The sequence below is a fragment of the Didymosphaeria variabile genome (assembly GCF_027946475.1).
Source record: "Didymosphaeria variabile strain IMI 356815 chromosome Unknown scaffold_5, whole genome shotgun sequence".
NCBI classification, from domain to species: Eukaryota; Fungi; Ascomycota; class Dothideomycetes; order Pleosporales; family Didymosphaeriaceae; genus Didymosphaeria; species Didymosphaeria variabile.
In genome coordinates, this window is record NW_026611624.1 from 194,554 (window position 1) to 206,839 (window position 12,286).

A 12,286-nucleotide genomic window follows, 5' to 3' on the forward strand; every position below is an offset into this window, starting at 1 on the left:
TCCATGGTGTATGCTCATGCTGGTCATTTCCCAAACACAAATGACAAGTACAATATGCCCGGTGCAACGAGGTATTCATATTCCGTGTCTTCGAAACGTGTCCGGCCATCTTCTGTAGGTGCTAAGCTCACATCGTACCGCGAAACGATAACAGCGACAGTGAGACGAAGCTCCCGAAGAGCAAGGCTTTTGTCTAGGCAAGGAATCTGACCTTGATATAAAAGAAAGCGGGGGGCCGGGGAGACGATGCAGATCCTCGAGCAACTCACCTTTGCCAAATGAATAAGTTCAATCTGTAGGATAGGGGTCCGAGAATGGATAGCCTAATCGGGGGGAGTTTGTATGGAAGTTATAGGCTGGAGAATGCTAAAAGTAGCTCTAATTTGTGGGCAACTGGTGTAGGAGCTTTTGCAAATCATTGATAACCTATAGTAGAACTATGAAAGAGCTCGCCTATCCTACTTAGAAGATTGTTTAGTATAAGAAATGGAACTATGCGGATTGCATGAAGGTGCTCAGTATCAAGGTTTCGCGGTATTAGAATGGCGTTTTAGCAGATCTTCCCATTGGGTCGGCTGCAGCCATGGGATGTCCATGAATATCGACGCCAGGTGTGTTGTGGGTTGGAGTGGGGTACTAAAATGCTTACGGTGCCTCTCGTGCAGCCGCCAGAGGTTGCAGAATGAGATCGCCGGTAGCCCTGCTCTGCTGTGTCGTTCCGGCTAACCGCCCTATCGAATGACACCACGTAGTTGCAACATGCGTTTCAACGTCATACCGGTGAGTGTAAGCTTTCCGATGGCGTTTAAGATGTTTGTTGGGAATTGAATACAGTTTTAGCCAGAGAATCGAGGAACATAGCGATTTGCGAATGTAGCACCGCCAAGCAACACTTCCTGCAGAGCATCGTCATCGCGGAAACATGCTTTTTACAAGAAGAAGTGCTGGCATCACTCTCACATGCACCATCGATCGAACAAAAACATATACTAGTCATCGTTCGTGATACCCGAAGTCATCCATACAATATTTGTTATGTTTGGAAGAAAGATCAATTCTTCAGCCGAAGATATTAAGCAATCCTCAGCCGAAGAAATTCAGAAACCCAAGTTCTCGCTGTTAGTAATCACGGTCTCCGGACCCAGCATAAAGCTAACCTTGTATAGTTTACTAACCTCCCGTATGATTACTGTCACCGTTGGGAAGATGAGCACATTCAACCTCCATTCCGACCTTTTGACGACCGAGTCAGAACGATTCTCGAAGAGCCTAGGGGGCGATTTCAAAGAGGCGAACGAAAGCGCTGTTGGGTTGGAGGACGAAGATCCCAATCTCTTCGGATTCTTTGCCGAATACCTTTACCGTGACTGTTCAATTCTTTCCCACGATGTTGACCATTATTCAAAGTTCGTCACATTAGCGCGCCTCTACGCTATGGGAGAGCGCCTTATGGCGCCGAAGTTCCAGACCTATGCTCTTTGGAGATTTTCTCAGTCTTTAGGGAGCGACACGCATATTTCGGAGGAGAGCATTTGCGAGCTACTTCGGATCGCATTCCTGGAAATCACCGAAAGAGTGAGAGAGGATCCTATGAGATCACAGATCTTCTGGTACGCGGGGTCTAATATCACAAAGCTGCAGAAGTTCGACATGTTTCGACAACTTCTGTGCGATATTCCAGACTCAGGAAGGCAGCTGTGTCTCTGGATGAGCCAAAGTCGACCCGAAAGACCAGCTAAACCAAGTGAGCTTCAATACCAGAGATTTGGACCGGAAAGCGAGTACAATTTGCAGAGCATTCCTGAGGTCGTTCCTGAAGCTAAGCAGTCGCCAATTGAGTTCTAGTCGTGGTTGTCCCACAATGCAAAAGAATCGTCCAGGCTGAGATTGGGACATGGCGGAACTATGATACGGTCAAATGCTGTAGACCAGCTGACTGAACTGGATTAATTGGACTTGCTGGTCCTTAGGGTGATAGGAAGAGGAAGACAGAAAGTGGGGACCAGGTATGGGAACCCGCCAATGCCTTTGAAAAGGCGCGTAAGCCGGCGCCCTTGTGATCTTGAGAGCGTTGTGGTTTGATAGTCCCTATCACTCTTTGCAACCAAACCATCAATACAATTTTCAAAGGATCATAAATCACGACCACTCTTACCAAACACATTAGAAAGTGACACGCATAATACACAGTTTGTGGCCATGCGCATCTATCACGATGCCATATTTTGATGCAAGAAAATCGTCCCATTGTAAGTGAACAGAGTATGTGAACCCCAACGTCCAGTGGTCAATCGACATCGTTCACGCACAATTCACCATAAGCCTTTATAGATCGACTTAATTCTTCCCCAGGTGATTGGAATACCTAAATCATTAACCAAAACATACTATCGCTGAAACTATGTTTCCCTTCAAGTCTCCCTCCAACGTCACAATCGCAACTGATGGGAAGTACATAGGCCTAAGCCACGCAGGAAGTGGAATCACGGCAGACGTTTGTTTTGCCCTTCCCCGCAACAGCCTTGAGGGCCTTAAACATCCCTTGAACGTAACATCTCTGCGTTCCCAAGTCTGCGCCGTAAAGCTCTACAAGCAATTCTCCTCTCGCTTTTACCTCAAGCACGAGCGTCCCGCGATGAAGCGGCTCCAGGATGTTCCTGCCGATCTTCGCTCCCGCTTCACCGAGCCGCTCGAGTTCTCAGAAGAAGACAGAGATAACGGCCTGTATTGGTACTCGATGAAAGCTGTGAACGGATTCACGTTGGCGCAGTTGCGTAACACAGCAATAGCCGGCAACATCATCATCCCACAAGAACTCGTCTTCCACGTGTACCTCCAACTCAACCAAGCGCTCCACTTCCTGCACACGTCTGATCCGCCCATGGCTAAGGGCGATCTGATCGCGGTGAACGTAATGGTGGACCCGACCAACCAGGATACCCCTGGATTTCCGAATGTCAAACTCATAGATTTCGGTGGCGCCACGGTGGGAGGTTCTTACGCGAAGAATGTGATAGAGAGTGAGCGTTATTTGCTGTATAGAATGATGTATGATTTGTGCGATGCTAAATCATCGTTGCAAGTATACTGACGCAGACTTTCCAGACGCAGACTTTCCAGACGCAGACAAGGAAAAGAACAGGTGCGTTCACGAGATTGAATTCACCGACTTTGTAGATGCACTTGGATATCGTCTGGCGGTCCTTGGCTTGGATACGCCGAGAGAGTATCTGGAAATCGACCTGCAAGAGAGGCTTCCCAAAGTTCTGAAAATCAAGCGGGACTATACATCTGCAGAGAATCTGCAGGCGATTGATTGTCTGGTGAAAGAGACTCAAGAAAGTAGCGGTAACAAGTTCCCGACTGACCAGCAAATTCTGGACGCTGTCGGTCAAGAAGACCAGGCATATCATATATTCGGGCGAGGTCGTGCGAACGATACGCCTACATCTCGTCATTGAGTGTGGACTCCCTATTGTCCACGAGTAGCGGTTTGCAATTCCTCTTACATAACTTCATCGGCGTCTATCCCAATACAGTTTTTCCATCGATTCGGGTCTACCATTTTTCTCTATATGATGAATAGTGCTACATCTAGTCCGCTTCCATATATCATTTGCTCCAACGAATCGTTTCTTGATATGTCTTTCTCTGTGTCCTTCGTCTATGCTTAGTGAATCATTTCGTAATTTCCTACACCTGCTTCTTGCTGCCGGTCTTTTCCTCCCAACTAGAGTTCAACTCGTGTTAGTCCTGATCTAAATAATTTCCTGAAGAACAGTCTGAATGGTGCAGGAAGCTGGGGCTGATCGCAAACATACATATCAAGGAAGAGTTTCCACAGGATCGAGAACAGGATTCCTTGTAGTCCGTTCGCCAGAATACGGGTCTTCAAGCCGCGTCCAAAGAGACCCAGCTTTCCGTCTTGACGAATCACTCGTCGGGCTGCCTCCGCTTGAAGTACGTGAGCTAAAGTCGGCAGACATGTGTTTGAGTGGTACACTTACAGTACGAAACTCTGGTGTCGTTGACCTGCCGATAGGTCTTGATCACACGAAGAGAGTTCGAAATAGAATCAGACACAATTGAGGCGCAGAATCCGATGAAAGCTGCGCGCAGAAGCCACAGGACTAGTTGGTGGCTCTTGTCCGGCTCGGTGAGTGCCGCTGAGAGCCATTCGTACTGTTGCAGATATCAGAAAAGTCATCGTCTTTCGAGAAGCAAAATTTACCGTAGCAAACCAAGGGTAATGCCCCGCGAATGTAGCAGCTGCTGTTGCAAACGCTCCCCACCACAGACTTCCAATTCCGTCCGTTTTGACACGCTCTCGAAGTAATGCAGTTCCGCCGGCACCCTGCGCCTGTAAAGTTGTCTTCAGGGTATCAATCGGCGTCAGGATCATCCGAAACGCAGCCGCGCAAGCAGACGCGAAGATCGTCTTGATAGGCGAAGGCAGCCTCGACAGATATCCATTCGAGCCAAACAGCGCCATAATCCCAGCATCAGCAGCGGTGTCTCCAAATCTTGCTATGGGTCCTTGGAAAAGTGCAGCACCAATGCCTTGGTAATACCGGCGCATTCCTCCGTCTTCATACAGCGTGCGTGTTGCCACTCGCAAAGAGGTGCCGTGCCGATATTGGTAGTTCATGATCGTCCTAATTGGCATCAAAAGAAGAACTTGGAGGACCATAGCTGCTGCACCGCTCAAACCGCCACCCAAAGCGCGTTTCAACGCAGCGCCAAGATCAAAGTCGACATCGTCAGCTTCGAGCCAGCCTTTGATGAAAAGCCCAATAATGGCTTCACCAAGCACAATTAACAAAGCCCACGAAAGATACCGGTATCTGCTGGGAGGTTGTTCTGATTGCGACTTCAAGGCTGCCGCGTCCGATGTGTTTTCTGGTAATTCATCCTGCTCGTCGGGGACTGGGTCAACAGAGAGCAGAGGCGATCGCTCATCGGGTTCGCGGCGCCCACGAGAGGAAGCCATCGTTATAGACACAATAGTATATCTAATTAGAGATGATGAAGATGGTTTAAACTCAATGACCGAAGCTCGTTGGGCGGGTCATCGATTGGTAATCCTATTCTTAGCGCATCGAGCGCGCGAATGACGCGATGTCGATTCTATGAGTGGGTCCGGAGATAAACAAGCGCGACACCCATGAACATTGATCACTTACCACATGACACACCTAGGTACAAAGACATTGTTGTTCCTAGAGCTCATTGCCTCACTACTTGACAGTGGCAAGAGTGGTTAATATGCTCCTCTTCACTATGTATGCCAGCTGATAGTCCACACGTCGGTCCGCTGAAGCAACAGCAGGTTCGCGTAGTCAACAAATTGTCGAGAAGGTCAACTTTCACGGTTTGTTCGACCATTGCCGGCTATGAACTGAAACTGATAGGTAATATACAGTCAGTTGAAAGAGGGATAAAAGAATCATGTACACGCCGCCTCATTTGCTAAATTTGAGCGGCGAACTTTCACATCGATCCTTTGATTACCCGTTGTATCCCACACGGATCCTCCTTCTAGAACTTCAGCGCAAACCACCGCCTCAGGATTGCATTGTTTGTCGAGTTCGAATGCTCGGCAGCTCCGTGTAAGCGTTCGTAAAAACCCCTACAGCCCTCATGTATCCGTAGGCCCTGTTCTGTTACCAGCACGACTTCAGCACTTGACCGGCCTTTGTCCACGAACATCAAGCACTTACCACGCCGCTATGCACGCTTTACCCCTTCCTCTATCAGATAAACCTCCCGGGCATCTCCACCATGAACCCCCTCTCACTCTTCTCATACCCCACAAACCTGAAGACCACATGCTTCCCCTTCACCTCGCCCTGCCAAAGCAACAGGCCCATCATGGGCTTCTTGTCCGCTTGCCACCGCTCCGCTGCACTCACTCGGTCGAGAAGCATCGAGCTCCATTGCGTCAACGATTTGGTCTGGTGCATCCAGACATGGAAGACAGAGAGCGGGCCGTCGGTGGTGTCGTTAATGAGTGCGGCTGCGTGGGTGTTAGAGAGGTCGGGAACATGAAGAGAGGGGATGGAGGGGTAGAGCGGCGGGGAGGGGACGTACGGTCGAACTTGAAGATTACCGTGTCGCCGCGCTTGTCGACGTAGCGGTAGACTTCGCGCGCTGTCATCGTGGGCGAAGTTCGTGTGTAGTTTGGGTAGAGTGGTACGCTGTTGAAGCGGGGCTCACGAGAGGCTGAGATAAAGGTCTCAAACGCTGTCAAGAAGTCCAAGGTTGAATGTAAATGCGGAGATTGCCATGAGGCCCTAGTGTTTGAATGAAAGTTGGTGAGTGCGCCTCTACGGTAACCCGCATACGGGATACGGGAAGAGTTCTCACCGCGCACGTCGGAAAGCTGCAAACGGTTGAGAAGAGGTACTTTCTCCGATAGGTAAGAACAATGTCTGTACCCATGTAGTATCGAGGTCTGTCATACGTAATGGTATCGTGCTTCGTTTTACGGTGAATCTAGGAGTCCTCTCCGTCGCCTTTCAGGATCAAACTCACTCAGAACTACATGAGCCATTTCGTTTCCCTCATTGACTTTCACAGCCCGTTATATTTTCATCATCGCTTTGTCACTTTTTAAAAACGCCCCAACCTGCTGCATATACCGCTCCCTCTCCTCAAAATGTCCCATATGACTCGAGTTCTCGAGGTGCAGCCACTTCACCTTGGGAATAGCATGGAACCAGGGTGCTACAGCCAAATCCTGCACCTCATCATACCGTCCATTAATCAACAAAACTTCCGACTTAATCAAATGCGCCGTGGAATAGCCCTCCCAATCCTTCAGCGAGCCTATGCACAAGATCTCCGAGGGGCCCAACCTATTCACAAACACTATAAGATTCTCAATTGAGATACAGTAGTGGGAAGGGAACTTACATCGTCCCATAAACAGTCGGATCATCCTCCAACTGCTCCAAAGCCTTCTCCAACTCCGAAGGAAACGGATGAATTCTACATAGATGCTTTTTGTAAAATACCAAGCAGGCGTCCTTGTACTTGTCGCTTTCGAAATCCTCCTCGCGGGTACACTCCTCAAGATCCCTCTGCACATCATCAGGCAAGTGCTTGACAAGCTGTTGCACGCCCTTCATCATGAGTGGAACGTCTGCCGGTGCATCTGCTAGCACTACTTTGCGCAGGCCAATAGCGTTCCTTGCCGCATATACGCCGCCTAGCATGCCTCCCCAGCTTTGGCCTAGGATGTCGTACCCGCGCTCGCGGATATTGAGGTGGTCAACAAGGTTATCCAGTTCCTTGACGAAGAGGTCGACGGTCCAGAAGGCTTCGTCACCATTCTTTTCGCGAAGGTGGGTAGAGTTTCCACAGCCGACTTGGTCGTAGAAAACCACCGGGATACCGTACTTGGTGTATAGGTCAATGAAGGGAAGTAAGTACACGTGGGTGGCGCCTGGACCGCCATGTAGCGTTACGAGGGGAGTTACGCCGCTTGCGAGGTCGCCGACGATCTTGTACCAGGTCTCGCAGGGTTTGCCGGCGTTGGGGATGTTGAAGGCGACTTTTCCTTCGGTGATCTTTATGGCGGTCATTGTGTGTAATGCTCAGGAAGGTTGTTAGAAACGAAGATTCGATCATGATGAAGCTTGAGCAGGGTTCGGAGGATAAACCAATCGCAGATCGCACATGCAGTGGCACAGCCATTATTGCCGGTAAGCACTCGATTAGAGAACTACAATGGTACCAGCGTGACACTTAATCAATATTATCGAAGACGTCGAGCGTTGAGGGGACATGAGACATGTTCCTACGAGAACGAAGAATTAGTTATGATGCAAAGCATAATTCCCGTTCTATCATAATTTTAAATTCGCCACACATCGCACGGCGCTCTTATCGCTTCCATGTGCATCTCCTTGACGACGAAAAGGGTCAGCGACGGTAGTATCGTCGAATCTAGAAGTACCCGACACTCAAGTCTTCTTCTTCGGCCTTAGCATCACCCTCTCTTTCTCTCTTCGGCCTTCATGTCTGTCCTGATTTGCATTGCCCGGGCTGTTCTTTTACTCCAAAACTCCTTGAAAATGCCGTGCATGAAATTACTGCAGATACCTCATGTCCATACCTTGCGCTCCTTGCCCTTGGAATCGTTCAACTTCGTCACACGCTTTTTGATGTCCGCTGCCGTCTGCTGCATCGGATTGAGCTTCTTATCCCGGCTCATCTTGGCATAATCATCGCCGTGTTTCGCCACTAACCGCTCTAACCACTCTACTTCCCTTTGGCTCTGACTCCTTGGCGCTTTCCGCGCACCGTTGCGGGCGGCATCTTCAAGCTGTCTGATTACAGGGTTGTCGCTCCTCTCTGACGGAACCATCGCAAAGCCGTTCCACTCTTCCATTTCTCCGCCCTCCCCCAGTACTTCATTCAGCGGGTCATTGAGCGGGTTATCGACTTTGTTCTCGCCTTTCACGCGCAGGATGGCGCCCGTTTCGGGGTCGCGTTCTACCTCGAGTTCTTCGATTTCAGTGATTTGGGGCTTTGCGCTCACGATGTTGAGCGTATCTGCGGTACTGCCGGCAGCGGCATCGGCGCGCGAGGACTTGGAGTCGTTGAGGCCGAGGGTGCGGATGGTCTTTTCAGTGCCACCTGTGGCGTGATTGAGGCGCGCGGTGAGACCAAGACGAGCGTAGTTTTGTGAGAGGGTTTCTTTCTGGTTCCTGTGGCATTCATCAGTAGGAAGTATGGAGAAAGTATGCACAAGGGAATGTACCAGTTCTTCGCGATGATGGGGTTCTGCAGAATCTTCTTCTTGGAGGGCTGCTTGTGGCGCAGCTTTGGGATGGAGGACTTGTTCTTCTTCTTTTGGAGTTCGCGACCCATCTTTGCGTGTAGTCAAGAGTGGTGGTCTTATGCTGTGTGAATGTTGTTGTTGCGGAGTGTACGCTCTGCTCCAGTCTCCGCCAAAATTTCCAACGTTTTTCCGACGCCCCACTAGCGTTATCTTATCACCACGACCGGATCTCATCTTATCAGATTCTTTCCATCTTATCAGATCCTCTCCAAACACCTGGCAACATCTCTTCAGCCCTGCAGTAATTCGGCCCTATACGTGGGGACCCCTGAGGCGTCACAGTACGCGTCGAAACACAGCAACCTTCCCCATTACGACCAGAGTACGCGTGTCCATCATGGTGTCGCGTCGCAACAGAACGCTCGCATCCCTGTCACTTTTCCTGGCAGTATGGGTCTGGAATGCATCGGCAGCAGCTGTAAAGGGTGAGACTGCCCGTGTTGATGTGGGTGCGTTGAGTTCCCCGCAGATTGAGGAGCAGTTGCAGGTAATTAACCCAAGTCGCGTGCCCAACACAAACGCAAGCTTGTACTTACGGATACCAGAACTGCTCTGTTGTGCAGGCTCTCAATGCTCACAAGGTAGCTTCGAGTCCGACCGGGTCGAGTCTGACGTCCAAGATCTTCGCCTTCCTGTTCCCTGGCAGCCCCGCCGTCAACGCTCTCCTAGCGACTTTGTACATCTCTGGTCCGCCCAACTTCCTCCTCGCATTATGTCCGCCCAATATCGACCCTTCGTCGCTGTCGGTGATGGTAGCTTTTGCTGTTGGCGGGCTGTTGGGTGATACACTGTTCCATCTGCTGCCTGAGATCTTCCTAGGCGAAGATGAGCACGATAAAGTCAAATTTGTTATGGTAGAGCCCAACAAGAACTTGCTGCTTGGTGTTGCCATTATGGTGGGCTTTGTCACCTTTGTGGCTATGGACAAGGGCTTAAGGATAGCGACGGGCGGTGAGGGTGGTCATGATCATTCTCATGGTCATGCCCACGAGAAGGTCGAGCCGATTGGTACTACAACGGGAACAGAACTGAAAGGTGTGTCATTGCATTCACACGCGAATTCCTCTAACATTTGGTAGGCTCGAAAGATGGTGCCCGAGCCCGCAAACCTGCTGCGAATACCTCTACTACTCCGGACACTCTTCGGGAGCCAGAGAAAGAAATCAATCCGAGTGTTAAGCTTGGTGGCTACCTCAATCTTATCGCGGATTTCACCCACAACATCACCGACGGCTTAGCAATGAGCTCTTCTTTCTACGCTTCCCCCACAATTGGCGCGACCACAACCGTCGCTGTCTTCTTCCACGAGATACCCCACGAGGTCGGCGACTTTGCGCTCCTTATCCAATCCGGCTTCAGCAAGAGAGCTGCCATGGGTGCGCAGTTCATTACAGCTCTTGGCGCGCTGCTTGGAACGTGCATTGGCATTGCTATCCAGGAGCTTGGCGGTAACTCTGCATCTGAAGGTTTGGAAGGCCCGGGACTGTTCGGCACAAGCTTGAGGTGGGGAGACATGCTCCTTCCGTTCACGGCTGGCACTTTCCTTTACGTTGGAACAGTGGCAGTCATTCCAGAGCTCCTTGAGACTGGTCCCGAGAAAGGAAAGGAGTTCAGGAAGACTATCACGCAGTTTGCTGCCATGTTTACAGGGGCTGGCATAATGCTCGCGTAAGTGTTCTCAAGGGCTGCGTCGTGTGGAACTACAGCGCTAACAATCACAGGATATCCTGGTCTTGAGCCGTTGCTCTGCACCTTCGACTTGGACTTTACGCAACCTATACTTTCGAATGGGATGTTGTATACATCGTCACCAGCCGTTGATCCACCAAGCGCGCTCGCTGTCTGAAAGCTCATTGCAGGCGTAACATTAGCATTGGGCAATTTTCATAGAAGATAGACTGGATCATTGTATCCGAAACATTACACGGGCATTTCCCTTATTGGAATCATTGCCTCGAAGTGGCTAGCAGAACGCTAACTCGTTCCTTCGTGTTCCCAAGTGTGGAGGAATCTGGCAAGGAAGATCCTGCGACATCTCCATCGTCATTCGCAAATTATTGCCTGTCGTCGATCAACCTTCTTTCGGTGGCGTTCGTCAGGAGGATTTCTAGATTTGACCGAGTCTACGCAGTCTCGAATTGGCGCGATGGATGCGGACATCTGAGCCCTACAGAAGAAAGGGAATGGTGCGAGTAATCCGCGGCCCCGGGGGCTTGGTGTGGCAGTAACGCTGACCTTACCTATTCGGGTGCAATTTGGCGACGACGAGCTCACCAACTTGTTGGTGTCCAAGCAGGCTCACGATTGCGACGCATGCTCTTTACTGTCCAGATCGGTCGTCGTGAATAAGCAGTTGCAATGCCACGCGGAGTCCTCTTGTTTCAATCGCCAAGTCAGTCGCAAACTTTAAGTCTTCACGATGCAGGTGCACAAGCCGGGTGCATCGGCTTTCGAGGTATCGGAGTCATGGTGGATCGACGACTGTAATGATGCACGGGGCAGTAGCTGTCGCGAGACACGCTTGAAACGTGCAAAAAATAGGTCGCATCAGCAATGCTGGCCCCCATTCCTCACGACGCGACCAATCAAAAATTGCACCGAATGCTTGGCCTACCTCCAGACCAACCAAAATTTGTTAGGATGCGTGTCACGGGGCGCTTCCCGCTGACAGATGATCGCTCGCAGCGGTGCCCTGTCTGTATGAAGGCTGGAGGTTGGTTGCCCTGGGGCGGAGTATGGCGCAGGATGTGTATACGATGAAATGAGGAAAGTTGCGGGATGCGTATAAGCTGACGGTTGGGACGTTGCTTGCCTCAGCCCTCTCACAGTTCCCGCGACAATTCGTGAATACACTGAAAACATTCGGAGAGCAGCAGGCATCAGGATTTGATAATTTAGGTGGATCTGATCGAAGTCCTGCATTGCATCCCCGCAATACGCACGTACGAATCCGACACGAGTTGTCAGCCCACCAGCCGAACTACCGCGCTGAACGTCGTTTACACTGACACCATCTCCTCACTTCGCTCATTGGGCTGTGCACACATCATCACCACCATCTCATCCATCAACTTCACATCCCCGACAATTCGAAGAGTTAGCATTGGTTCGCATCGCACCCGTAACGAAGACCTCTACTTCGTCGACTTTCATCTCGAACATGCTCCGCTCCCCGCCTACACACATCACTGCCTTCGTCGTTGCTCTTGGCCTCCTCGCCCTATGTTACAACCTCCTCGCAACCTTTCCATCACTCACTTCAAACCTTCGATCTACGCTCCAACAAGCCTTACCCAAGGACAACTACTGCACCAAAGACATCGGCCAGGGTGTATGCTGCGATCTATTCATGGCCGCAGAGCCTTGCGTAGAAGCTTGCCGAGAAGAGCATGTGGACAGGGAGACTTTCGCGCTGACACAGGAGTTCGAGATGTGCGA

General features: G+C 50.5%; 6 protein-coding genes across 6 annotated transcripts; 3 read left to right on the forward strand and 3 right to left on the reverse strand.

Annotated features, from left to right (window-relative positions):
* Positions 1-1,035: 1,035 nt before the first annotated feature.
* N0V89_006506 (uncharacterized protein) lies at positions 1,036-1,845 on the forward strand (the record flags this gene model as incomplete). Its single annotated transcript, XM_056215276.1, has 1 exon — positions 1,036-1,845. The coding sequence occupies one exon, from the start codon at positions 1,036-1,038 to the stop codon at positions 1,843-1,845; it is 810 nt and encodes a 269-aa protein (XP_056069523.1).
* A 790-nt stretch (positions 1,846-2,635) lies between these two features.
* N0V89_006507 (uncharacterized protein) lies at positions 2,636-3,461 on the forward strand (the record flags this gene model as incomplete). Its single annotated transcript, XM_056215277.1, has 2 exons — positions 2,636-3,020; positions 3,106-3,461. The coding sequence occupies 2 exons, from the start codon at positions 2,636-2,638 to the stop codon at positions 3,459-3,461; spliced, it is 741 nt and encodes a 246-aa protein (XP_056069524.1).
* Positions 3,462-3,693: 232 nt separating this feature from the next.
* N0V89_006508 (uncharacterized protein) lies at positions 3,694-4,990 on the reverse strand (the record flags this gene model as incomplete). Its single annotated transcript, XM_056215278.1, has 4 exons — positions 3,694-3,730; positions 3,822-3,954; positions 4,008-4,182; positions 4,232-4,990. The coding sequence occupies 4 exons, from the start codon at positions 4,988-4,990 to the stop codon at positions 3,694-3,696; spliced, it is 1,104 nt and encodes a 367-aa protein (XP_056069525.1).
* Positions 4,991-6,911: 1,921 nt separating this feature from the next.
* N0V89_006509 (uncharacterized protein) lies at positions 6,912-7,698 on the reverse strand (the record flags this gene model as incomplete). The annotated part of the gene is made up of 2 exons (XM_056215279.1): positions 6,912-7,571; positions 7,693-7,698. The coding sequence occupies 2 exons, from the start codon at positions 7,696-7,698 to the stop codon at positions 6,912-6,914; spliced, it is 666 nt and encodes a 221-aa protein (XP_056069526.1).
* Positions 7,699-8,107: 409 nt separating this feature from the next.
* On the reverse strand, positions 8,108-8,877 carry NOP16 (Nucleolar protein 16; the record flags this gene model as incomplete). Its single annotated transcript, XM_056215280.1, has 2 exons — positions 8,108-8,714; positions 8,768-8,877. 2 exons carry the CDS (start codon positions 8,875-8,877, stop codon positions 8,108-8,110), a joined length of 717 nt encoding a protein of 238 aa, XP_056069527.1.
* A 308-nt stretch (positions 8,878-9,185) lies between these two features.
* On the forward strand, positions 9,186-10,520 carry N0V89_006511 (uncharacterized protein; the record flags this gene model as incomplete). The annotated part of the gene is made up of 3 exons (XM_056215281.1): positions 9,186-9,335; positions 9,394-9,883; positions 9,928-10,520. The coding sequence occupies 3 exons, from the start codon at positions 9,186-9,188 to the stop codon at positions 10,518-10,520; spliced, it is 1,233 nt and encodes a 410-aa protein (XP_056069528.1).
* Between the last annotated feature and the right edge of the window lie 1,766 nt (positions 10,521-12,286).